Raw genomic sequence first — 26,411 nt, forward strand, 5'->3', positions numbered from 1 at the left:
ACAGCGAGGGAAAATAGCACTGGAGGTATGATCGTGATAGGGAAATTTGCAGTGGGTCTGACTTCAAGGGCACAGGAATTCAGCTCTGGATTGCGGCTTCATGAGAAGCAAAAGGACAGAAACACAGTTCAAGCATTTCCTCTTCACGTTCTGGTCTGGACTGTAATGGTGAAAAAGTAACCTTAAGGCCCCAGCGAGATTTGAACTCGCGACCCCTGGTTTACAAGACCAGTGCTCTAACCCCTGAGCTATGGAGCCAGTCACAGAGGCGGCTCTTGTGCACGAGTAGTTAACAGGATCACTATCATTGCGCAGCCGCAGAATCTAACGTCAAGTTGGAAAAATGATAAAATCTAATTTTAGTCTTTCAACCGAGTAGCGGCAGCAGCCGACAGGATTGTACTATCCAACGAGACAGATAAAACAGAAGGAACCTGAGTATTCGGAAAGAGACTTTTAAAATACAGGTCCGAGTTGTACCTGCTGTGGGCAGAGAGGGGACAGTCCCTACGAGGAGTGCCCTGGTCTGCCAAAGGAGTAGAAAATGATGTTGTAATCAACGATTACAATCAAGGCTTATAATCAAGGTCAACATTCAGACAATGCTCACGGGAAGGAATCGATGACCCTGTCCTGTGATAGGCCAAGTCAGAAATATTGAGGTGGTACCTGGTGGTGACAGTAGTGGTCGGGTTCTTCAGACGTGCTCAGTAGAGAGTAGAGCAAAGGCCTAGAGTCCCCTGGTCCCACCATACTCACAGGGAAATTTGAAAAGGACAACCAACTCTTATGATACATCTTAATGCTAGCAGTGAGCTAATTTGTGATGGCCCCTCAGAGCCCCCTGAGGGGAGGTCAGAGAAGATGAAGGTTTGGGGGAGAACAAGAGTCCTAATCTGAAAGAATAACAAGAAGTGGCTGCAGTCCATAGCCCTCAGCCTGATGGCTAGCCAGCCCTAAGGTTTCTGTAACGCTGATGATGGCGTGGGTCACTCGTTGTACAACCCAGGGGCAGGCCCCTGGGTGCCCTTCATTTGAGTGCTGGAATTCTGTGAGGATAAGGTTCAGAGTCCTAGATTTCTGGAGCCTAGGCCAGTTATTCTCAGAGACCTGATAATGCTGGAGATCTTACGATACCCAAAAGGTGAGAGTGGGGGTGAACACAGTCTCATATGAGCATGTGTAGCCAAGTCATTAAGTTGTCCTGTAGCCAAGTAATTGTCACAGTAACTGTTGTCGAATTATAGCTATTATACAGGAATGTATAATTTCTCTACAAATGCCACCCTCTGACAGACACAATCACATACACTACAGACAGCTACCCACCATTCTCAGTCCTGGCCTCACATGGGACGCCCACACCCAACAAGCCCCTTTTTTGTGACATGTAATATTGTGTCATTCCAAGCATAGCTATTAAGTGATGCGAAGGGAATTAATGATCATCAAAAGGCCATGCAAGTTGAGCATGGTTGGCACATACCTTTAATCCCAGGGCCAGAGGCAGGAGGATCTCTGAGTCCAAGGCCAGTCTGGCCTACATAAACGGTTCCAGGCCAGCCAAAGACACAGAGTGAGTCTTTATCTTTTAAAAACACAGTATTTGGAATTACCTAAAACTGTTCCCAGAACCTAATCACTTAAACTCGACTCCAGTGTTGTGGCAATCAAATTTAGATTCAATGAGTTTATTCTCACTGCTAGCAGGAGGCAGTTTTAGAGTCAAACAGCATGCTGTGCCAGAGGGAGCTAAAGGAAATGTTTATAAAGGCAGACACCAAAGATGCCCGGTATAATTATCTACTGGGCATAGATAGCTGGGCAAGAAAATTGTTTTCCCCCTCAGTTGTTTCTCATTCCTCTTGTACAGTAATGAAAAGACCACTTACCCCAGTCCCATGGCAATGATGGAGCTTATAAAAGCAGAATACAGGAGTACCTGCTTTTATAAACTCCATTCCTCTTTCTCTTATCTCACCTGCAGGCCACTAGGATCTCAGGGCATTCCTGGGCAAAGGTCAGTGGCCCTTAAGAGTTACCTGGTACCGTCTTAAGTTTCTTTCGCCATCACAGGGAAGCTGAATGTAAACTATTACACAGATCTAAGCACTCTAGGGGAAGTGTCATTAATTGACTGGGACAAAGCAGGCAATAATAACACAGGGCCTTCAGGTTTGGGCTGGCTGTCATGTCCTCACACCAGGCTAAACTATCTCTTATTCCCTTTGAAGTGAAAGCTGTGGTTGTTTTTGTTTGTTTTTTTGTTTTGTTTTGTTTTTAATGCGTTGGTCTGTGTGAATGTACATACATATGTACATGCACAGACTCTAAGGTGTGCATACAGTGGCCAAAAGAGGGCACCATATCCCTTGAAGCTGGAGACCTGGATCTTTACATGGCACACTGCCTGTTCCTTGGGTGCTGGGATCTGAACTCTGGTCCTCATGATTTCACAGTAAACTGTTTTTGTGTGGATGTCTGTTTCCAACAGCTAACCCCTACACAGTGTCTCATAAACGCCCTCTCTGTAACCTTCATCCCAAATCTGAGATACAAGCACACGAGCTCACACATCTCAAATGCACAACATTTGGGATTATTCTAGCAGAAACCAATACTCAGACATATCCTCGTTCAGTCAGACCATGGAATCAAGAATGAGTCCAGACACCCCTAGAAATGTGCTCACAATCTGTATTTCAATCTCCTCTCCCACTTCCAAGTGGAGCACTAAGCAGGGAACAGCCTACCCCTGCCCTTCTCTGCCTTGCTTTGTGGACACTATGGAACAAAAGCCAGTTGAGAGGAGAGGCTACGGAGGCTGGCCTGCCCAACCCCCTCCAGGGCAGATGCCCAGGAATCCTTGTCATCAACATGTTCTGGTGTTTGCATAGATTTAGAAAGTTCCAGAAAGGGTTTGTTAAGACTATGCTTGAGCTGTGTGCATCTCTACACCGGTGCTAGCTGCATCTGTAAACTCCTAAGTATCACAGTTCCAAACCTCTGATCTCCTTAGCCAAAGGAAAATGTGAGGCTTAAGGCATCTGTGACCACACTGGCAGTCAATGTGGTAAAGGATGCCCCAAAGAGTGCTGGAGAGAGCCAGGCACGCCTTTAATCCCAGCACTTGGGAGGCAGAGGCAGGTGGATTTCTGAGTTCAAGGACAGCCTGCTCTACAGAGTTCCAGGACAGTCAGGGCTACACAGAGAAACCCTGTCTCGGAAAAAAAAAAAAAAAAAAAAAGTTGCTGGAGAACAGCAATGTGCTTATATGTGTATGCTATAGTTCTGGCCTCTTGTATAAGTCATGAGTCTCCTTTCAGATCCAGCCAGACTGGCTTCTAATTGGGGAGCACAATGCTCCTCCCAGAATAAACGACCCAGCAAGGCCAGCTGGATCCAAGGGACTCAACGACCTCTCCAGGCAGAGCCTGCAGCTGTCACAAAACGTAAAGTAATACATGATGGGCCCAGGGTCAAACCACACCCTTTGCAAGGGGGACTAGTCTTTGACATTGTTCTGTGTAAACAGGGACCCTTCTGAATCAAGGCAGTAAGCCCTTGTGGTAGGAAGCACCCTTGCTTAAAGCTGGGTTTTTATGCCAGTGAGCCACGCCTCTCCATAGTTCAGACACAGTTTGCAGGAACATTACAGGAGCCAGCAGGCACCAAGGGTTCAAGGCATCTCTTCGCTGTGCAATCGCGAAGTTACCCACAGAGCCTCTTTGCTCAATCAGTCTTCGGCGCCTGTGTTGTGCTCTCTGGCAGCCTTCTTGGGCAGCAGAAGTAGGGGTGTGAAGGAAGGTCCAAGATAAAGTACCTCGGTCACACCGAGATACACCGCTGCCCTGTCCCCTCCTAGTAAGCCTGACGGCTCTTCAAGGCCAGATTCTCAAGTAGGTGCCGGTAGAGCAAACAGAGAAAAGGGGGAACACTCGCTCCTGGAAGTTGACGCGGAAGGTGTAGAGGTGGCGCATGTCCTCCACTGCATAGAAGGACACTGCTCCCACCTCAAGGTCCAGCGCCACCCTCACCCGCGACAGGTGCCCACAGCTGAGCTGCGTCCTCTCGGGGCTGGTCACCGCCCAGTATTGCCCATTGTTGAGTTGCATTGCCCAGACGCCCTCCTCGGGGGTAAAAGGCGTGAGGCCCTTGCGACGCACGCTCTCACGGGCCACACCGAAAGCCCAGCCGTCCTTGGAGCCCACTTCCACCTCCCAGTGATGTCTCCCAGAGGAGAAACCACAGGACGCCAGAACGCGGGTGTTGGTATCAAAACGGCGAGGATGGTTAGGCAAGTCCTGGACGCGCTGTCCTAGACGTACGCTCTTTAGATCCAGGGACAAGATGAGACGGGGGTTGGCTGTGTCCGGATCTAAGGTGAGTTCCACTGAGGAGAGAGAAAAAGGAAGAATGTCTCCACACACACTGCTGCCTCTACACTCAGGGTACATTCCCTTCTTGTCACCCGCCAACACTCCTCCCTCCACATTAGCTACTTAGCTTTCTCCTCTTTTCTTTCTTTCTTCTTTTCTCTTTCTTCAATTTAACAAATGCGTATTAAAATCTTTAACAAACATTTATTTAAATTTAGGAAATACAGTGGAAATCTTTAACAGACATTTATTTAAATTTAAGAAATACAGCAGGCCTGATTTGGATCTCAATTTGAGCAGGTCAGCAAATCTGCTTTCAAGAATAATCGTGGAGCCTGGATGTAAAGAAAGCCTGAACTTAGCTCTGAGAATGTAATGAGCGTAGGTTTTGGTTTTTTTTTAATGCCTGTTAGATACATAAAAATAGCTTAGTGGGGATCCCCACTACACCCCAGGCTGCACCTGAAAACCAGCACTCAGTGACATCACTTACCCAAGATAACCAGACACATTCTTAGAACCCTATGATCTGCCCGCCTACCTTCTTGCGCATGTTCCCCACCACACACACACACACACATAACCCCCAACCCCAGAGGTCTTTTATTGTTTAGATGTTGAGGTAAGAGTGGGTTCATTCAGGATATTGAGATTTCTCTGCCCCAAGCAACCTGAGGCCAACTCATTCCTGCTGCAGACCACCCTCTGCTTATGAACCAAAGGGCCCCACTGCCACCTGAGGGTTCAAAGATGTCAATCATGGATTAGGATGGGGGCAGAGTAACAATCACTGAGGTGGGCAGGCACAGACAGAGTCAACCACTTGTAAAGCCCTGAGATACCACCTCTGGCAGGAAGCAGGTTGCCTACATGGTCAGTGTACTGGCTATTTTTGTGTCAACTTGACACAGCTGGAGTTATCACAGAGAAAGGAGCTTCAGTTGAGGAAATGCCTCCAAGAGATCCAACTGTAAGGCATTTTCTCAATCAGTGATCAAGGGGGAAAGGCCCCTTGTGGGTGGGACCATCCCTGGGCTGGTAGTCTTGGGTTCTGTAAGAGAGTAGGCTGAGCAAGCCAGGGAGGCAAGCCAGTAAAGAACATCCCTCCATGGCCTCTGCATCAGCTCCTGCTTTCTGACCTGTTTGAGTTCCAGTCCTGACTTCCTTTGGTGATGAACAGCAGCATGGAAGTGTAAGCCCAATAAACCCTTTCCTCCCCAACTTGCTTCTTGGTCATGATGTTTGTGCAGGAATAGAAACCCTGACTAAGACAGTCAGCCTTGTACTCACAGTGGCGATCACAGTTCATACCTTTCTCTTCTTTCTCCAGCTCTCCCTGGAGATCCTCTACAGAGAGACAAAGCAGAGCCAAAGTGCACAGCGTGGGACACTGCCCGACCAGAAAACCTCCTCTTCTCCCTCACTTACAACTCCAGATACTCCAGAGGTTGAGTTGAGTATGAGGGAACATATGGAAGCAACCCCCCCAAGTGTTCTAGCTCCCCCTCTCCCTCTATTGTTTAGAACTGGTCTGACCTGACTCCTCCCCCTTTAGCTTCTCCGTGCCCCCAGTATTCTTCTATAGTATTCATATGCTACCCCACAAGAAGCAGGATGCCCAATCTGGCTTTACTATGCTCCAACTCCTGTTTCCTCTTCTCAGTTCAAGAAAGACACAGCCTTACATCCCATGACTACCAGGAGCACACCTCCCTCCTCCACCCAACACTATGCAGCCAGCCCACACCCAGGGCCCCACCTTTGAACTTCTTCAGCAATCCTTTTAAGACGAAACTCTTGAGGGAAACATTCCACACTTTATTCTTCATCTCAGATGAGACTGTGGTTGGCTTGGAGCTGGGCACGCTGCTGCACCTGCAGGACAAGACCCCAGAGAAAGTCCCGAGAACACCAATCCACTCCTACTGCCCTATGGTAATTAGGCCAGTGCTATAGCTTAGATACATGTGATCCTAAAGACCTATGTGTTAAAGGCTTGATTGCCAGCTTGTGTCCCTATTAGAAGATATTCCATCTTTTAGGAGGTGGGGCTTGTGGTAGGGAGTTTACATGATTGGAGAATTGCCTTTGAAGAGAATTTCATCGAGCAGACAATCTTATTCATTCCCCTCCACTCCCTCTTCCCTGTTGTTCCCAGATGAGAGAAAACAGAAAATCCAACTTTACACAGGGAATCCCACGGCTAGGTAAGTGGGCCTTTGCCTCAAAGGGTACCCAGGGAAGGAAGTAGCAATTGGGGGTCAGGAGGAGAGAGATGATGTTAGGATAAAAAGAGAAAGCTTGAGGGGAGAGCAAAGCAACGTGGAAAGACCCTAGGAAGTGTGACGTTCACTCACTTGCTCAGTGTGCTTTTGAACTCCTAGAAGAAAACATGGAAGAAAATCAAGTCAACATCATATAACCTCCATTCACCTTAGAGAAAGCATGACTGCCTCTTACCTGACACACAGAAAATAAGCCATGCCCCACTAAACACAGGTGACAGTGGCTTCCAGCTGTGGCTGGCTACTGGATGTTATCACAGTGATGGTACCATCAATGCCCCCTCCCTCACAGATATGCAAAGCCTTTACTGAAAAATCCTCCCTGAGCCATCTAACAAGACCCAGTGTTTACTGTTAGCATGGTTATCAGCCCTGACAAGCTACTGAAGGAAGGTAAAATATTGTAACTTGTGAGTTGTTTAAGAGCCCACTGCCCAGGCCCGGGACTGAGAACAAAGCAGAACAGCCCCCAGGCCTGCCAGGGCAGGGCTGTTGTTAAGGCATTCCTAAGAACATCTTGACTGTAAAGATGAAAAGAATTCAAGGACACAGGCAAGGCTATCTTGTCTGAGTGACACCATCTGGCCAGAACCTCCCCTCTGTCTATTGCCCCTTGGCGCCTGGTAAAGTCATATATCAACTGGTTACTATGTGAATAAAGATAAGCCCCCAACCCACAGGAACAAAGTCCTGTTGCTCTGTAACCTTTCTGTTAATGTTTGAATAAGCCAATAGTGTGTTGCTATGCTGAATTCCACACCCCTAAGCCCCTTACCCCATAAAAACTCCTAACTTTCAAGCCTCATGGCCGACATCCGTTATCTCCTGTGTGGGATGCATGTTGGACCGGAGCTCCGTAATTAAACGTCCTCATGTAATTACAGCAAGAGATGGTCCTTCGTGATTTTTTTGGGTGCACGCCGAATTGGGAATGGGGTGGGGGTTTCCCCACTAGGTCTAACACTACAACGTCTTGTTGGTGTATTGTTTTGTTTGAAACAGACTCACAGTCTCAGGCTGTTCTCAAAATTTCATTTGGAACAGAGGGTGGTGTTGAACTCCTGATACTTCTACTCCCACTTCCCACGTGCTGGGATCCCAAAGTGAATGCCACCACACTGGGCAGCGCCTGGGTGTCTTTTCTGTCTTTCTGTCTTTCATGCCTGACTCTTTTGTGGTTTGTGAAATCTATCTGAATATGCTGGTGGCCTTTTGTTGTTGTTTGTTCTGGATTTTGTTTGTTTTTCTTGAGACAGGGTCTAGATATGTAGCTCTGGCTGTCCTGGAACTCACTATTTACTCTCAAACTCACAGAGCTCTGCCTGCCCCTGCTTCCTGCCTGGGGGCTGGGATTAAAGGTGTGTGCTACCATGCTTGGTCTGGTGACTTTTTTTTTTTTAATTAATTATTTATAAAAGTGTTTGTGTATGTCTGTACACCGTGTGTGCCCATGGAGGCCAGAAGAGGGTGTCAGACTCCCTGAAACTGGAGTTACAGGTTGAAAGGCTCTATAGGCTCTAGCAGGGCTTGCCTTTCCCCCATTCCCTCTCCCTTGTAAACCATAGACTGCATCCCTGAAGCTAAGGTCTGTTCCCTTATTGGTCACTTCCTCCTCCTAAAGCTGATCACCAAGGTTCAACTCTCAAAGTTTTGGAACCCAACAATTAAAAAGTCTCTCTTTGGCTATCCTAATTAACATGCCCACTCAAAACAAACCAACTCATCCTAAAAATGAGGTTCCCCCTTTCCCTTTATAAACTGCCAGTTGCCTAAGGCCCTGTCTCCTCTCTATCCAGAGGCAGACGTTTGTCCCTGGGGCAAATATTTCTTCTCCTTCTTCCTTGTTCCTTTACCCTTCTCCCTCATCCTCTGTCTCCTGGCTTTGTCTCTCATTTCCTGTCCTTTGTCCCTCCGGGGACAAATGAATCTCCTTTGTGCTGAGAACTTGGTCTTGGTGTGTCCTGTGTGGAACAGTGGTCCTTTCACAGGTACTGAGCCACCATGTGGGTACTGGGGATCAAGCAGCCAGTGCTGTTAACTCTTGTGCCATCTCTCCAGCCCCAACTATTTTTTTTTTAATAAAATAGAATATCAGAAAACACATTCCGGTGAATTTTAGGTAACTTTGTAAGGACTGTTTTCAGAGACTTTGGACTCAAGTGTGTGTAGATTAGAATAGTGTAAAATAAACTATAATGGCTTATAATCATTAAATTTTATCACATCGTGTCTAGCCTTCCAATCCCAGGAGACTCAGTACCCCTTCCTCTACTTCCTTTTCTCCCAGGGTCTGGTTGTTCTCCAGCAGTGTTTCCGAACACCTCGGGCAAATGCCTAAAGGCTCTGACTGAGCCAGCGTCACCTGGAGGAAGTCTAGGTCCGGCTTCTGAGCTGTCTCCTGGATCTGGCCGCTGAGTTTGGACAGCTGAGTGATCTCACCCTCCAGCTGGGCCAGGTTCTCATTCTGTTTCTGTGTCACTTCCCGGGACAGCACCTCCAGTCGGCTTAAAAGCCGACCCTCCTGCTCCACCAGGAAGGCCCGCAGCGCTTGGAACTCCGCCCCTACCTTCTCTTTCTCTGCTGCCATCTGCTTCTGTCTCAGGAAGAGAAGATGTGGGCACACGACTTAGAGGGGAAGGCACTTGGGCATGACATTAAGACAGAAGTTTAAGACAGGTATCCTCCAGGTCAAGGCTGCTTCCCCAGTGAGACACACCCATGCATGCATACTGTACATATAGCCCAGCTCTGTACAAGCCAGAGCCTCAACACATGCTGCTCTCTCCCCTGCCACACACGTCCTCTGGCGTCTCTTAAGACCTGGACTCTACTATCTTTGGGCATCTTCAACTCCTCACAACTACTTCAAGTTGCAATTTCCTTTTGTAAAACATGAGAGAGACCGGGACAGTGGTGGCCCCAGCCTTTAATCCCAACACTTGGGAGGCAGAGGCAGGTGGATTTCTGAGGCCAGCCTGTCCTACAGAGTGAGTTCCAGGATAGCCAGGGGTACACAGAAAAGCCCCATCTTGAAAAAAAAAAAAAAAGAAAGAAAGAAAAAAGAAAAAAATGAGAGAGATATGTTAGTGTGCTAATTAATTTATCCATAGTGAGGGTTAAATCAAAGGTTGTCTTTCCTTTTTCTATATATTTATTAGTCACCTTTCACCCTGTTTTTATTTTATTTTAGAGATGAGATTTTATGGTGTAGTCTTGACTGGTCTGGAGATTTCACTGTAGACCAGGATAGTCTTGAACTCACAGATACCTGCCTGCCTTCTCAGTGCTGGGATTAATGGTGTGTGTCCCTGTGCCTGGTCCATCCTTGTTTTTTTGTTTTTCAAGATGGGTATCTCTGTGTGGCCCTGACTGTTCTGAAACTGTCTCTGAAGAACAGCCTGGCCTTGCACTCACAGATCCACCTGCCTCTGCCTCTCGAGTGCTGGGATTAAAGGCCAGCATAACTAAACCCAGATTTTTTTTTCCTTTCTCTCTTTTTAAGGCGCTATTTTGGCTTCAATTCTGATGGAAAGGTGGCACAGCCTTTTGGTGAGTCATTAAGCTAGCAAGGCTGTCTGACACAGTTCCAGCAAAGTTTAGCTGAGCGCTGCAGTTGCTGACGCTCTCTCTGTCTCTCCCTTTAGGGGCTGGGTCTGTACACACTGCATTCTTAGGGACTTTCTGCATTAGGATTCATTTTATGTGTATTCCCAAGGAAATTATACCTGAATCTTTTAAGGAAAGTTCTAAACAAGATTTTAACTAGACGCTATTTGAAAGTCTTCCTTATACCCTGAAGATCATTAAACACAGATATGCACATAGCTAGAAATTTCTTTATAAGGCCATGTATTACTCCAGGAATCTTTTTGGGGTATCCACCCCTAAGCAAATTCAAACAGTATACGTGGTGCAGAGTAAACAGAGACCATTGATAAACTGACTGGCCAGGAGAATAGGTTACAGATCTGAGGACTCTTTTTTCAACACGTTTAGAACTCTCTGAAACTGTAAAGATATGGGGATCATACATGGTATAGCTATGGAAGAATTGAACTCAGTAAACGAGATAGACAGACTACAATAAACGTTCCCTGCTTTATAGGATAGATGATGAAACAACACAGTAAAAGGTGCTAAGTATTAGTATTTGCTACCCAGAAAAAGACCTGTCCAGACCTTTTCTGTTTGTCTGGAATGTTTTAAAACTGCAAACACCGCCAGCCTGAAAGCAGACCATTGTATAATAATCCCATTTGCTTTGGAGGAGGCGTTCTTTAGATTCTTTATATTGGAGTTACAGGGCTGATAATAAAAAATAAAATCTGTCCTTTTTGTACTTTCTAATTGTGACTGGCCTTGTAACATCAAACATGTAATGAAAAATCAAAACACATAATGTGTACTTCTCAGATAATCATTGGTCTGTCTCTGTGAGACGTGTATAAATAAAGAGGCACCTGGTTACTAGTCACTCAGAGGAGCGGGCGCAGTCTGATTGCTAGTCAGTCAGTCAGAGCTGCAAGGGTCCACTGCACCTGTCTCACTTCTCCTTGGCGCCTTAGCTCCTCTCCTGGGACACCCTGACTACAAACAGAAATGCAAACTCAAGACACAGAACTCCAGAGGTGCAAGGAGAGAAGAAGAAAGCTTCCTGTTAGCAGAGGTGCAGCACGGCCACTCGCTCAGCACTGAGTGAATGCGCTGTGCAGACTCGACGTCCTAGTCTTTGCATTATCACATTCAGGGCTTCTCGTGTCTAGATGCACTCCTTCACCTACTTAGTTTATATAAACACACTTGCATAGCAAAACTCCAATATAGTAAACAAGGACTCTCATGGTTATCAACAAGTAAGGACCCTGTCCTCACAGGGCAAGCTCAGGTATGGAAGCTCCTTTCCCAGGCTATTACAGAGGAAGGAAGGTGGGAAGAAGAGAGATTGTGAGAAAAGTGAAGTCAGGAGCCCTGGGCTCAGATCATGGGTCTCAAGGCTTCCCACAGTATACCTGCCCCATTTCCATTGAATAGAAACACACATTGAATAGCAGCAGCCACAGCTGCAGCCAAAGATACTTTTGTTCACTCACCCTGACCCAATGAGGTCAGCACACTTCTTACTCCATTTTAGGGCAAGGAAACCCATCCTCATACCTATTAGGCTACGATTCTAAGGCAGGGTGGTCTGAATTCAAAGTCTGTACTTCTGCTAACTCTATGGCATGGACTCCCAAGGGAACAACCCAAGCAAAAGTGTTTCTCAGAGCAGCTCTCTTGTCTGTGCCTGGTGGTGAAGCTCTGTAATTATAGCGCCCAGGAGCATGAGGCTCTGTAAGCACACGGCCAGCCTGGACTACATAGCAAGTGCCAGGCCAACCTGAGCTACATAATGAGACACTGTTGGGTACAGGCAAAGCAACAATAGTTCCTCAAAACACAGTGCCTGTTCCTAAGCACAAAACAAAACAAAACCCAGATGAATCTGTTGGACTGAAAAGCTTACATTCTGTGTCAGTTGACAATGACAGAACGCATAGGGAAAGTCCCCAATCCCCGAATTCTGATTGGTGAGAATTGTAACTGTAACTTGGCACAGGCACTTGCAGATTTTATGCTTATAAACCCAGCTTCAGCCCCTTGCCTGGCGTCCCTGATCCAGCAGTGACCCGACTTGTGTGGCATGAATGATAAAAGGCTTTGCTGTTTCATCAGCCCACTGGTGTACTCTCTCTCTTTCCTCCTGGCACACAAGACACCGGGTAACAACACCACCTTTGGGGAGAGAGGGAGGAAGGGAATAGGGGAGTGAAAACTGTGAGAACATACTCCCTCTGTCTTGCCCTCCGCCTTGTTTTGGCTCAGTAAGAAAGGTCTCATGAAGTGCAGAGCAGCTAAGGGCGCCATTCTTTTAGGCTTTCTACCCTCTAGAACTGTAAACTAAATAACTGTTCATTGTTGTTGTTGTTGTCTCTATAATCCTGGTTGTCCTGGAATTCACTATGAAGACCAGGCTGGCCTCAAACTCATGGATAACCTTCAGCTTCAGTCTCCCAAGCACTGGAACTCAATGGTGAGCTACCATACCCAGCTAAACTCTAAATTCTATTCTTTGTTTTTATTTTTTGGTTTCTTTGAACTCTGGACCTTCGGAAGAGCAGTCGGGTGCTCTTACCCACTGAGCCATCTCACCAGCCCCCTTTTGGTTTCTTTGTACAGCCTTGACTCTCTGTCCAAGCTGGCCTCGAACTCACAGAGATCTGCCTGCCTCTGCTTAGGCCACCACCACCAGGCCTATATTCCTTAAAAAGCACACAGTTGTGACTAACAAACCAAGAAAACTGTAAACAGAAGTGTCCCAATCTTGCTGTTGTCAACACTTGGGGCCAGATAATTCCTGGCTCTGAGGGTTTCCCTCTGCATTCTGGGATATCTACCACACCCTAAGACCCCTGCCACTAAATGCAAGTGACACTCTGCCACACCAACCCCCAGTAGAATCTGTTACAAGTGCCACAGATTGAGGTGAAAACTTCAAAGGAAAGAGGCCTTCTAGAACCGGGTGTGGAACTCTTGCTCAGAACAACATATTGAGCAATTTATCTGTTTTGTTTTCTCTTATTCCGTTTCTTATTTATGACATGTTCCTGGTAGCCTAGGCCACAATCTTAATCGAGAATAATGGGTAAGAAGCCATCCCTTAAGATGGGGGTCACTAACACTAACATGATCTTATCCCTGGGGAAACCAACTCTTTATCAATTATTTACAAAATTATATAACAGTATTATGATAGATTAAAAACTTTCCCAATGCCGGGTGGTGTTGGCGCACGCCTTTAATCCCAGCACTTGGGAGGCAGAGGCAGGCGGATTTCTGAGTTCGAGGCCAGCCTGGTCTACAAAGTGAGTTCCAGGACAGCCAGGGCTATACAGAGAAACCCTGTCTCGAAAAACCAAAAAAAAAAAAAACTTTCCCAACAATAAAATTTCATATGGCTACATGTGTGTCATCAGGTAGGCTTTGGTATATGGTAAAGAAAGCCTTAAATAAAAAGAATTAAAATAGTTTAAATTCACCCATTGAAGATTTATTTAGATGTTAAACAATAATTGATCATAAAGATTTATTAACCCGCTCTTGGAAATACGCCTCTAGCCTTGGATGACTGCCCCACTGAATACATCCTTTCAGAGTTGTAACACTTGGATGATCTCTATTAATCATGATGTCAACCTGTTCTGTTTGTGATTCGCTGAGTACATCTTTTCTGAGTTGTAATGTTTGCTTGATTTTTGTGCTTTACTATGCCAAACAATAAGGATGGTATTTGTGACTGCTTCACTGAACACATCTTCTAAGAGTTGTAATATTTGTTTTTTTTTTTTTAATGTATGAAAACTTCTGCTTGAGAGCTGCAAAATACACTCAGATTCTAACTGCCTCTGTGTTTGTTTTTTGTTTGTCACTGCCAAATCCTTACCCACTTAGCTTTCGAGAACCCTCATTCCAGGGACCCCCATATCCAGCAGGGGTTGGTCAGTGGCAACACTCACAGTGCTGACAACTAAAAAACCTCTAGCATTACTGGATGACCTCTGGGGTAAGGGCATTTTTCAGGTGAAAGTACTCTCCCCTTCCAGCCCATACTGTAGGTACAATGATAAAAACCGTGTTGAGTAGGGCAACAGACGTAGGCTCACCTGTTGCTGTATGGCAAGCAGAATGAGGACTGTATGGCTCAGCAGTAGAGCACTGACTTGGCTGTGAAGGCCCTGCTGTAGGGGAGGTTAGGGGAGGGTTTGGCAAAGGGCAGAGATGGGATCTGCTAAACAATGTCCTGGGGAGGAGGGTCAGAGACTTCGAAGTTACCCAGGCCATAGAGAATGTCCTCTTCATCACAGATGCAAACCAAAGAGGTGGGACAAAGGTCTGGGTGGGTAAACTCGGCTTTAGGAAATGAATAGTCAGATATAAAAGTCTGGGATGTCCAATGGCTACAGATATAAAAGCAGTTAAGGGTAAGGGGAGGGCCAGGCATGGTGACACACAGCTTCAATCCAGCACGAAGGAGGCAGAAGCAGGTGGGTCTCTGTAGGTCTGAGGCCAGCCTGGTCTATGTAGCAAGTTCCAGGGTAGCTTGGGCTATAGAGAGATACCTTGTCTCAAACAAAACAGAACAATAGTAGCAATCACATAGGGCCCAGAAAGGAGCCTGCATATCTGAGCTCCATGGGCTTCCCTTTCCAACCTAAGGGCTTAGGGCTGGTGAAATTTCTCAACAGGTAAAGATGTTTGGCTCATAAGTCTGGCAACCCCAGTTCAATCCCTAGGATTCACCTCAAGGTGGAAGACAGGAACTGACACAAAGTTGCCCTCTGACCTTTACAGGCAGACAGTAGCCCATGCCCCCAACTATAGAAGCACAAATAAATAGATAGGTAAATAGATAATTTTTTTAAAGCATAAGATGGTCCCTCCAGGCCTCCCCTCTGATCCCAGTTTCATAAACAAATGACCTTGCCTTAAAAGGCACTCGTGGTTCCTCCTTTCATTCTTCAGGCACCTTTGATTGAGCCAAGAACTGAATTTGTGAGCTAGAAAATAATAGTGACTCATGTTTGTCCATAGTAACCAAAGCAAGTCCCAAGCCACAGTGCTCTGCCAGGAACAGCTCTGATCTCTCCTCAGCATCAGTGCAAAGGGCTTCTCTGTGCAGTTTTGACTGTCCTGCTATCCTGAAACTCACCCTGAAGACCAAGCTGGCCTCGAACTCTCAGAGATCTGCTGGCCTTGACTCCAATGTGCTGGGATTAAAGGCGTGTGCCCCCCACTGCCCAGCCAGAAACCTCTAGTTCTTAAATTAAAGCTCAGAAAACAAAACATTTTCCTCACTGCTTTTTTTTTTTTTCCTGTGGCAGAACGTGCCTCAGGCATGTGTGGCTCCTTACCTTACCGTATATTCCTACTTAATATGACGTGTTTCTGTGAAGAAATGCTAATGCATTCAAATTACAAGATGCTGCTACAGGTCCTAACTGGTTTGTTACGAATGACTGTGCACCCTAAAGATGATTTGAACAGCTCTAGTTTATATTATAAATTATATAGTCAACCTTTGTAATGTATACCATATTGTCTTTCTGAAATCCACCCTACTGTTTCAACACCACACATACACACACACACACACACACACACACACACACACACACACTCACTGCCCTGGTCATCCACAAGCCTATGCTTCTCACACTTGAACTCACTAGTAGCTCTTTGCTCTCCCTCTCCTCTGTTGACCGGAATGCTTCATAGTCTTCCAGTACCTTCTTCAAGGCCCTCAGCCTGGAATCCAGCAACTCCTGTGGTAGACGGAAGACACGTGGTCAGAAAATTCTGGATACCCTCTGGTGTACCTTCCCAGAACCATCCAGGAGCAAGCCAAGATTCTGCTCTCAGGAGCAGGAGACTGGATAGATACCATCTCTGGCTGTGGGGTGAACAGAGCCTTGCAGACTAAGCCTATTGGTGCAGAACAAATGCAGGGGAACTCCAAAGGTCCGGGAGTCTCACTTCCTCAAGGGCATCAATCACATGGTCTGTGCTGAGAATCGAAACTCCCACATTGATTATCTTTGCTTATCTTCAGCTCTTCTCTCATCTTGTAAGAGGGCTGGAGCACAACAGGGCAGCAAAGACTGGGGGCTGCACACGACTCTTGTGCCGCAGCCTATCCAGGGACAGACTAAAAGGGAAGATGCCCAGAACCAATGGGCTTCACAGCCCTTCAGACAGACCACCTAACCCAGGACGCTATGCTGTGTTCTTCCTCTTTGAACTTGGTACTTTGTGTAGTGCCACGCCCCTGGGAACGCAGAAGGAGTGTGGCAGTGGATATGTGGGCGTGACAAACAGAGACTTTCTCCTGGGCAGAGTTACAACAGCGGTTGGGGACAGACAAGATTTCAAGTCTCTGGGGCCGTCTTCCAGGCCTCCAGGCATCGGGCTCTGAGGGACGAGAAGAGATGAGGGAAAACACAGTTTTAGGAAGAGAAAAAGGAGACCGGGGTTTTTCTGTCGGACCCTGCCTGCATTCCGCAAAGAGAGCTGGGAGGGCTGGAGCAGAGCCAGGGCTCCGGGACATCCTGCACCCACCTTAGCCTCCTGCACCGCCTCCTCCAGCGGCAGCACGGCGTGCGAACGGTGCTCGCGGGCGCGGTCGCACACCACGCAAATGGCGCGGCCGTCGTCTTGGCAGTAGAGCTTAAGTTGCTCTCCGTGTTGGGAGCACCGCGCAGCCGCCGCCCGGGCAGGCACCGCTGGAGTCCCGCGCTCCCCGGGGACGGTGGGGGGCAGGCTGAAGCGCCGAAGGAGCGAGGCCACCGCGGCCAGCTGTCGATTGGGTCGCAGCTGGCTGGGGCGCGCGGGCTCGCGGCACTGAGGACAGGGCAGTGGGCAGGGCAGCGTGCGGGTCGCCGTGCCGGTCCCAGCTCCGGGACGCTCCCAGCAGCGCATAATACAGGCACGGCAGAAGCTGTGGCCGCATTCGACTGACACCGGCTCCCGGAAAAACTCTAGGCAGATAGAGCACGTCGCCTCGCCTTGGAGCTCTGCCGCCAGGGCCAGCGCCTCGGCTCCTGCGTTCGGCCCGGTCCGCGGCCCCACAGTCGCCATCCGTGTCCTTAGTACATTCGAGTCTTGTGGCTTTGGGGAGGTCCCTGGATGCTACTGTCCAAGCTGGGCTGAGCTCCGAGTACCCACTGGGCGAGGAGGGGCGGGGCCGGCAGCGGGCAAGCTGAGACGTGAGCCGAGGGTGCACCCAGCTGAGAAAGGAGGCAGGTGCTGCCCTTTCTCTGGGTTCCCAAAGCCCCGATCCCCTTTTGTCGACCCCCCTTCCACCGCCTTTCTATGCCGCCCAGTATGGCCCAGTCAGCAGTAGGGAACTGTCGGGGACAGGTGAGCGCGCAAGGCCAGCTGGGCTCCACTCCCAGTGGCCGACCTAGGCTGACCCTGCCCTACAGGGGCAAACGCCTGGCTCCCGGGGGCACGGTGTCTGGTTCCCCGCATACCGACTCATCCTGGCACTGCGCTGAGCTAAACTTAGGGTCTGGAATTTGGCTCTACCTCCTCATCCCAAGCGTGGCCTTTTGTCCACTTTTGTAACTACATCATCTCTTACAGTTCTCCCTTTAATTTTGAACAAGTAATACAGCCATTTTCCCTCATTTCATTCAGTATCATCATTCCACACCTACCCCAAATCCCTCTGTCTCTCCCCAGCTGGTATACAGCTGGGTTCCACGGATCGTTTTTTTTTTTTGGGGGGGGGGGGTAGTTTTTCTATCCTTTCATTCTGGAGGCCACTTGGGCCAAGCTTCTTCCTCTGTCTCTCTCAAAGCCTCTCTTGTCAATGTCTCTATCCACTCGCCCAATTCTAATCCAGAGTTGCAAACCTCACCTCTCTGGTGTGTCTGTCCTTCCTCACAGCATTTTCTCCTCGCCACTCAGGATGCTACCACCTCCCTTTCTCTCCGGTCTATGACCTCCTACTTTCTTCTTGGGTTCTAGAGTTCCCCACTCGGCTCCTTGCCCTGGTTCAATCCCCCGGGCTCATTTTTTTTTTTTTTTTTTTTTTTTTTTTACTTTAGAGAACCCTTTCAGAGCCCATGTCTCCACAGTATCTATCAGAGCCCTCTGCTCAAACCCCACCAGTGGCTGCTAACTCTCAGGAAAGAAGTTGAATTCTTCATAATAACCTCAAGGCTCTCGCTTGACTCTCCTCTTCCACCATGGGACGTTTTAAATTTTCTACAAACTCAGCTACAATTATTTTGAAGATAAGGAACATTATTAAGTCAGTTGAAGAAACAAGTGAATCCCTGGACTAAAGAATGGCCACGGGTTTCAGGCACAGGACAACAGATGGTGAGCTAAGGCTCTTCTGGTTCACCAAGAACTCAGAGTCGTGACATCGAGGACCTTCGGTGATGTGTTATTTGCTGGGCCTGGTGGCACAGACCTGTAAATCACAGTGTTAAAGGGCACAGGGTCAGGAGTTCAAGGTCATCCCTTGTCATAGCCATCCCATCCCCCACGGTCAGCTTGGGTTATATGAAACCCAGCTTCAAAAAAAAAAAAAAGGTTGTTTTTTTTTTTGTTTTTTTCTGTGGACTCAAGTAGTAGCTCGCTTTTCTGTGGAAATCTCAAGTATCTCGCTTATGCCTTTGCAGTTTTTATTTTAACTTGGTCACTTTTTCTATCCAAATCTCTCATTCACATACAATATGTAATCCAGTGTGGCAAAGAAATCTTGAGTATACTGCAGAGCACCTGACTCACGGGGACACCATATTGAAGCAGTTTAATCAGTTTATGGTTGACCTGCGACTGTCACCCAGACACACAAATAGCTCTTTACCAGCCTCGGATTCCAACGAGCCAGTCTCTGGGCTCATCTTGCTGATCTGTGGCCAAAATCTGTACAGTGTGATACCCGGCGTCTCCAGGCCTCCTCTCATATGCTAACTTTATCCATGAAGCCTACAGACCATCACACACAGATTTTGTTACAGGGCCACAGACTTAGTAGGCCCTGAGATCTTAGCACAACTGACTCCATGATGTAAGTGCCATTACAGGCTGTCACACTCAGCATGTAGACAGCACCACCTGCCAAAACTAAAGCAAAGACCTAATCCATCAAAGTCTGCATCGTTCTGAGGAAAATCTCTAAATGTACTAACCTTGCTTCTATAGATCTGCTTCTGGCTAACTGTTCTGGTTAACTGAAGAATGTCAACTCAGAACATGCTTGTGCATTTAAAAGCTCACCCTGAGAAGGGCTCGGGGCTACACTGGGATCCTGTACACCCAGTGTTGTAGTCAGCTGACAAATAAAGACGTTCTATTGGCTTCTACCCATGTCTGAGCAGGAGTCTATGGCGAATACCTTACAACAATTTATGATTGGGGGTGGGGGTGGCGGGGGTTGGAGATGGTTCAGTGGGTAAGTACAGAAAGGATCCAGGTTCTCAGAACCTGTATACAACTGTAACTAGAGTTACAGAGGATGGAGTGACTTCTGACCTCCTTATGCACTCATAGTACACATACATACATGCTGGCAAAACATTCATTACATAAAATGAATAAACCTTTAATAACAACAACAACAACAACATCCAGCACTGGAAAACCTGCCCACCTCCTATGCACTTACTCCATTTAGAGCAATTAACTTCATTATTTCGTTTAAACATTTTATATTTTACTACATTATCTTGCATTTAAAACAAAAAGCAAACGTATCTTTCTTTTTCGGGTCACGGTTCTATTTTGTCCTAAGTGCCTGATGAGTAAGTCTCTCTCAATTTTTCCATCCTCTTCTCAGTTTCTACTCCCGAATCTGTCTGCCCTCGGGTATCTCTAGGGGATGACCAACTTTGTTAGTGAGGATCGGAGGAACACTCCGGACAGCCAATGACTAGTTGTGATTTCTAAACAGCTATATTCAAGCTGCTGTTAGGAGCCGAACGGCGCGCTATGCAATCACTAGAGCATTTCTGAGCACCGTGCAAGAGCGAGTGGGGATGTAGCTCAGTGGTAGAGCGCATGCTTTGCATGTATGAGGCCCCGGGTTCGATCCCCGGCATCTCCAGACGGTTACCGCTTTCATTTTTAGCCTATTATACTAGTCTTTGTTTTTGACATTCTAAATTTACAAACAACGTGCAGCCAACAGCTGCAGAAACCTGCCTCCTCCCACCCCAAAAGAAAAGGGTTGAGCTGACGCGGTTTATTAGCAAGGAAGAGCTTCGCTTCTCCCAGCTCCGGACTACTCACGACAAAATTTGAGGATAAGCAATCTAGTGAGACCTTAGGACGTGTGTATTTTCTTCTCAGCTCTGTGAGCTTCGCGGTGGAAGGAGCGTGGGGAAAACACAAAATCTCACTCACACAATCCCTGGTGTTGGTAGAAAAAAGTAAACAGAAAATGGAAGGAAGTAAGGGGGATGATCTGGTGCCAACGGCTGGATTTTTACATTTCTGAGTTTTGGGAATTCTATCAAATTCTAGTTACAACCCCAAATGTAGAACTGACTTTTTTTTTTTTTTCAAACATAGAGGTGGCAAAATAAAGCTACTTCTCGTGCAGCGCCCGGCTAGCTCAGTCGGTAGAGCATGAGACTCTTAATCTCAGGGTCGTGGGTTCGAGCCCCACGTTGGGCGCGTGGAGACTTTTTAGCCCAAGACGAAAACAAAACAGTAGTGTGTTCTCTCCAAATTCGTACTTTACAAGAGGTTCTCTACAAAATACAAATAAAAGACCTTCCCGAAACTATAAAGGAAAAGTAATTAGTGATGGTAACTCTCATAGTTGTAATGCTATCTCTTCAGTACCAACCTTGTGGTAAGGTATACTTGATATCTATCATTTTAACAAATATTTTCTTTTTAAAATTTAAACACTGGGCTTTGCGTACAGTATGCAAGAACTCTACCACCGAGTTACATCTCCAATCTTTATTTTAAGCATGTTAACTGTACATGTAGTATTAACTACATTCACAGTGCTGTACGGCTTTCACTATCGCTCATCTCTAGGCGAACAGAGCCACATCCTCTTCCTCCTCCTCCACCTCCCTTCTCCCTCTTCTTCCTCCCTCTTCCTCCTCTTCCCCCATCACCTCCTTTTAAAAATTTTTTTCTTTATTTTTTTATTTTTATTTATTTATTTATTCATTTATTTCTTTATTTTGGTATTTCTAGATAGAGTTTCTCTGTGGAGTCCTGGCTGTCCTGGAACTCGCTGTGTAGACCAGGCTGGCCTAAGAATTCAGAGACCTGCCTGCCGGTTTGCACCACAATGCCTGGCCCCTTGGTCCCTTTTCATCTGTCCAGACAAAACTGTTTAACAAACACTAACCTGACAACCATCTTTACTCAGCCCCTGGAAACGCCATTCTACTGTTTTTTAATTCTATTATTTTTCCTGGAGCCATCAAATTCCTTCAAGTGTGAGCTTGAAATCTTCCTGCGAGTGTGCGTGCACGTGTCCGTGTGCGAGGGGTGTGTGTTGTGTGTATTTTGTGTAGGGCTCCATTTAAGGCAGTCTCATGTAGCCTAAGCTAGCCTATACCCTATGTAGGTCAGCACTATGCTGCCAGCTATTCTGCCTTTTAAAGCCACACAACAGGTCATCTTATAGGTTCTTTCATGTTGTATGTAGTGTGTATTAAATTTCCTGTCCATCAAGGTCAAATAACATTCCATTATGTGTATATACCAAAGATTCTTTATTCATCCATTTATTTTGGGTTATTTGAATTCTTTCCACTTTTTGTCTTGGGAGGGACTGGGGAAGGATGATCAATTTAGAAATGGGAATGTAGCCGGATGGTGGTGGCACACACCTTTAATGCCAGCACTCGGGAGGCAGAGGCAGGCGGATTTCTGAGCTTGAGGTCAGCCTGGTCTACAAAGTGAGTTCCAGGACAGCCAGGGCTACACAGAGAAACCCTGTCCCCAAAAAAAACAAAAAAAGAAAGAAAGAAAGAAAGAAAGAAAGAAAGAAAGAAAGAAAGAAAGAAAGAAAGAAAAGAAATGGGAATGTTACCCATTTCTACAGATTACAATTAAATATGAACCCTGTTTGGCAAATCTCAGTTCTGGAAATTAATCCCACAGTTGCATCTTAAAGAAAAGACTGGTAGCAATGAAAGCACATGTAAGTGGCTTATCGAATTATGATTCCCTACCGTATATCAACTATCCCCTTGAACAGTTTTTATTTAAAAGCGTTACTGTAGGGCCAGAAGAGATGGATGACTCAGTGATTAAAAACACTTGCTGTGTGCTTATAGAAAACCTGAGTTTGGGTGGACATAGTGTCTGCACACCATTAATCCCAGTACTTGGGCGGTAGACTCAGGTGGGTCTCTGTGAGTTTGAGGCCAGCCTGATCTATACAGTTAGACCTTTTTGGGGGGTCAGGACGCAAACCAACCAAACAAACAAACAAACAAAGCATAGTTGGATTGGTTGGATATAGAAAATGATCACCAGATTTTGCATATTTGTGGCTATTATCTAGCTAATCTAAAAATACCTCCACATTTTTTTCAACCCTCACTGATGTGTTCATTTGTTTTGTTTAACTTGAGAGGATCGTTCTCCCAGGGTCTGCACTGGGACTTGAGAGATGACTCAATGATTCTCAAGTGCTCACATTATTATGCCATTGTTGTGTCACATCCGTGCAAGGGTTCAAGCCTCCCAGACACAAGATCAGTGTCAGTCACATGCCACTGTTCTGAGGAACTCGTGAAGTAGACAAGGAAGATGCCAAAATGTCAAGATAAACAGCCTAATTCTACAGGGACAGGAAGCGTGGCCCAAAGACATCCCAGAATAACCAGATCCTCCACTGTATGTCAGGAAAAACAAGTCAGATTAAAATCACTGGGTATTTTGGGAAACCCTCCTAATTTTACCACTGTTGCTGATGATAGTTTCCAAAGGGTGGAGTTCATAAATAAGAAAAGAGTACCTACTTTCTTTGTGAATATTTTGTGAACTTTAATTTATGATAGTTGAAAATATTAACACCCAGTTGTCTTAAGACTTTGAAATTCTACTTTGCAAATAGTGTTGATTTTCTCTAAAGTTACTATAGCAATTTTCGAAACAGGAACAATCCATTTGGCCGGCACTTTGGTTAATTACAGCTGTCAAATGGCCTAACCCTGAACATCTAAGAAGCAGTGACATTCATTCCTTTGCACATTTCAAGCTGCAGTTATGACGTTAGCACTTCTGAACTTTCACATTCCAATGAGAAGATAAGGCCCTGAGAAGCTAACTAGGCCACAGGTAGAAGTGAAGAGACACCCTGCTTTAACCACTAGTCCATGTGCTTAGACACAGTGCTTAGAAATTCTGGGTGTATTTCTTCTTTGTGATTCCCTGGATAAATAGAAAATATGCATCTTTATAAATCCTGTGCTGACGTCATGTGTTGATTAGCCTGGGAGTCCCCTGAGACAGCACATCCAGTGTCCTCCGGTCATCTTTCTACGCAAGCATTTACGAATGATGTAGCTGAAGTCACCAGAATCCAGATCCAAAGAAGTATAGGTATAACCTTTTCTCTCCCGGCCGCCCCTCCACAGGCACCTCCAATCTCTCTCTGCCTATGAAAGCATCCAGCTGGTTCTTCCAAGGCTCTGAACCCTCTCTGTTTCTTCAGTGGCCTCAGGTCTTCTGGATGATGGCTCACTCTTCCTTTCCCTGACTCAGCTACTGTCACATCTTCTGACCTGCCTTTCCCTGACCACTCCACTGTTTACACCACCCTGTCAAACCACTGTTGTTGCTATACTCTCTGACATTATTTCTATATCTGTTCACTTGTTTACTATAGCCCATCAGAAGGTGAACTTCAGAGAGGCGGGGGCTCTGTCTGTCTTGAAAGGCTGTGTTTCCATCACAGCAACAGAAGCGAAGGGTGGGACAGTGCCATGCCACAGGTTTATTGCAAGGTGCAATGTACCAACGTATGTCTAGCATTGGGAACACTGGTAAACTCACACTAAGGGCTCAGTACTTTAATTTGCAGCTATCAGTATTAACCTCTAAATCCACAAGCATGAACACAAATCAAAAGGAACACAAGCATGAACCAATCAAAAGGAGATGGTGGCCGTGGTGGCCAATGAATGACTAAGGGACAGTAGCCCAGGAGTGTGAAATGGAGGTGGGGTGGTGGTAGAGATAAAAGAGGAATGCTAGAAGACTGAAACCTGTTGAAGCTGAGTGATGCACGGTCTAGGTTTCAATGTATATCATCATCCCCTCCTCCTGCCCTGCCCTGCTCCTCCTCCTCCTCCTTTTTCTTTTGCCATTGTCCTGGAGCTCTCTTTGTAGACCAGGCTGGCCTCAAACACAGAGATCTTCCTGCCTCTGCCTCCCAAGTGCTGGGATTAAAGAGCAGGCAACCTCTCCTGGCCTCTACTCCAAATTTTCCAGCTGAAATTTTTGTTTGTCCATTGGTAGCACATGCCTTTAATCCCAGCCCTTGGGAGGCAGAGGCAGGTAGATTTCTGGCTTTGAGGCCAGCCTGGTCTACAGAGTGAGCTCCAGGACAGCCAGAGAAACCCTGTCTAGAAAGATAAAAAAAAGGAAAATAAAAAAAGAAGCAAGTTGGAGAGGAAAGAATTTATTCAGCTTACACTTCCACATTGCTGTTCATCACCACTGAAACCCCAGAAGGTTAGGACGCAGGAGCTGATGCAGAGGCCATGGAGGGCTGTTACTTACTGACTTGCTTCCCCTGGCTTGCTCAGACTGCTTTCTTATAGAACCCCACCCACAATGGGCTGGGCCCTTCCTGCCTCGATCACTAATTGAGAAAATGTTGTACAGCTGGAGAATAGAAGCATTTCCTCACTTGTGATAACTCCAGCTTGTGTCAAGTTTACACACAAAACCAGCCAGTACACATGGCTATACAGAGAAACCCTATATTCAAAAAAAAAAAAAAAAGAAAAAAAAAAGTAAAGAAAGAAAGAAAGAAAAGAAAAAAGAAAGAGAGAAAGAAAAAGAGTAAAAGAATTAACAATATTCAAAAGAGACCAGTGAAAATTATGACTTTTTTTTTTGGTTTTTGGTTTTTGGTTTTTTTCGAGACAGGGTTTCTCTGTGTCGCCCTGGCTGTCCTGGAACTCACTTTGTAGACCAGGCTGGCCTCGAACTCAGAAATCCACCTGCCTCTGCCTCCCAAGTGCTGGGAAAATTATGACTTTTGAGTGTCGATTAAAAATTTATGTAGACAGTTTTGTACAGAGTTTGTTGAGGTTTATTTGAAAAACAAAACAAAATAGAAACTCCTAGTGAAACAAGACAATCACACAATTCTTTGAGTTCAAGACTGTGAGACTTAGAGTGTTTCTCCCTGGAAGGTAAAGCCCCTGGATGTTCCCCAAGCTTGTTTTCCCTGATCTCTAAAAATACAGCCAGAAAGAAGCTCTTTGTTCTCTATAGCCAGCAAAAAGCCTTTTTGTTTCTGAGCCTTACAGCCAGAGATGCGATAATTGTAATTTTACCAAGGACATCCGGCAGAGAAGAACTGTTCTCCCAACTCCTCCCAATTCCTCAGTTAGCTGTTGAAAATCCCCTACGGTTAAGGCTGGGGGTCGAACTCCCCTGCCCTGCAAGGCTCAAGGAGTTCCTCCTCAGCTAGCTGATAATAAAACCTCTTGCAGTTTCTCTGCATCAGGTGTGGTTTTCTCTCGAGTCATTGGGGTGCCGGCCAGATCACACCGGGACTTAAGCGGAGGCCCAGCTTCGGGGTCTTACAAGACCAGCCTGAACAACATAGTGAGTCTTAAACAGCGAGGGCTGGAGTGATGGCTCAGTGGTTAAGAGCACTGGCTGAGGACCCGAGTTTGGTTCCTATCACACAAAGGGCTAGCAGTCATCTGATACCCTCTCCTGGACTCCTCCACATCTCTCACCACATGCATGTGGTGCGTTTGTGTACACACAGGCAAACATTCAGAGACGTAAAATAAAATAAATCTTTAAAAAGCAAATAAACAACCCCCTCCCTGCACACACAGAGTGGGCAAATGTGTTGCAAGATGTGTTTGTAATCTTTTCCAGTCCTTCGGGATGAAAAGGAGAGACTCACAAATGCTGAGGACACACCTTTCTGCCTCATTAGCTCCACAAGTTGTCACTAAATAGACTC

The 26,411-nt window shown here is 46.4% G+C and overlaps 1 protein-coding gene and 3 non-coding genes across 5 annotated transcripts; 2 read left to right on the forward strand and 2 right to left on the reverse strand.

The window, feature by feature from the left end:
* Window positions 1-185: 185 nt before the first annotated feature.
* Window positions 186-258, reverse strand: Trnat-ugu (transfer RNA threonine (anticodon UGU)). The gene has a single exon. It is a non-coding gene; the product is annotated as a tRNA-Thr (tRNA).
* A 2,421-nt stretch (window positions 259-2,679) lies between these two features.
* Trim7 (tripartite motif containing 7) lies at window positions 2,680-17,440 on the reverse strand. Of its 2 annotated transcripts, none has more exons than XM_021177193.3 (7): window positions 16,817-17,440; window positions 15,928-16,023; window positions 9,027-9,257; window positions 6,737-6,759; window positions 6,139-6,254; window positions 5,691-5,726; window positions 2,680-4,393 (listed from the first exon to the last, which is right to left on the reverse strand). In XM_021177193.3, exons 1-7 carry the CDS (start codon window positions 17,333-17,335, stop codon window positions 3,882-3,884), a joined length of 1,533 nt encoding a protein of 510 aa, XP_021032852.1. In that variant the 5' UTR covers window positions 17,336-17,440; the 3' UTR covers window positions 2,680-3,881. The 2 variants fall into 2 exon arrangements, with proteins under 2 accessions (XP_021032852.1, XP_085686210.1); XM_085830084.1 differs by lacking the exon at window positions 16,817-17,440 and adding an exon at window positions 16,143-16,270.
* Window positions 17,441-20,246: 2,806 nt separating this feature from the next.
* Trnaa-ugc (transfer RNA alanine (anticodon UGC)) lies at window positions 20,247-20,318 on the forward strand. Its single transcript has one exon. It is a non-coding gene; the product is annotated as a tRNA-Ala (tRNA).
* A 499-nt stretch (window positions 20,319-20,817) lies between these two features.
* Window positions 20,818-20,890, forward strand: Trnak-cuu (transfer RNA lysine (anticodon CUU)). Its single transcript has one exon. It is a non-coding gene; the product is annotated as a tRNA-Lys (tRNA).
* The last annotated feature ends 5,521 nt before the right edge of the window (window positions 20,891-26,411 follow it).

The sequence above is a fragment of the Mus caroli genome, unplaced genomic scaffold, assembly GCF_978045245.1.
Source record: "Mus caroli unplaced genomic scaffold, Mus_caroli_1 scaffold_13, whole genome shotgun sequence".
Lineage (NCBI taxonomy): Eukaryota > Metazoa > Chordata > Mammalia > Rodentia > Muridae > Mus > Mus caroli.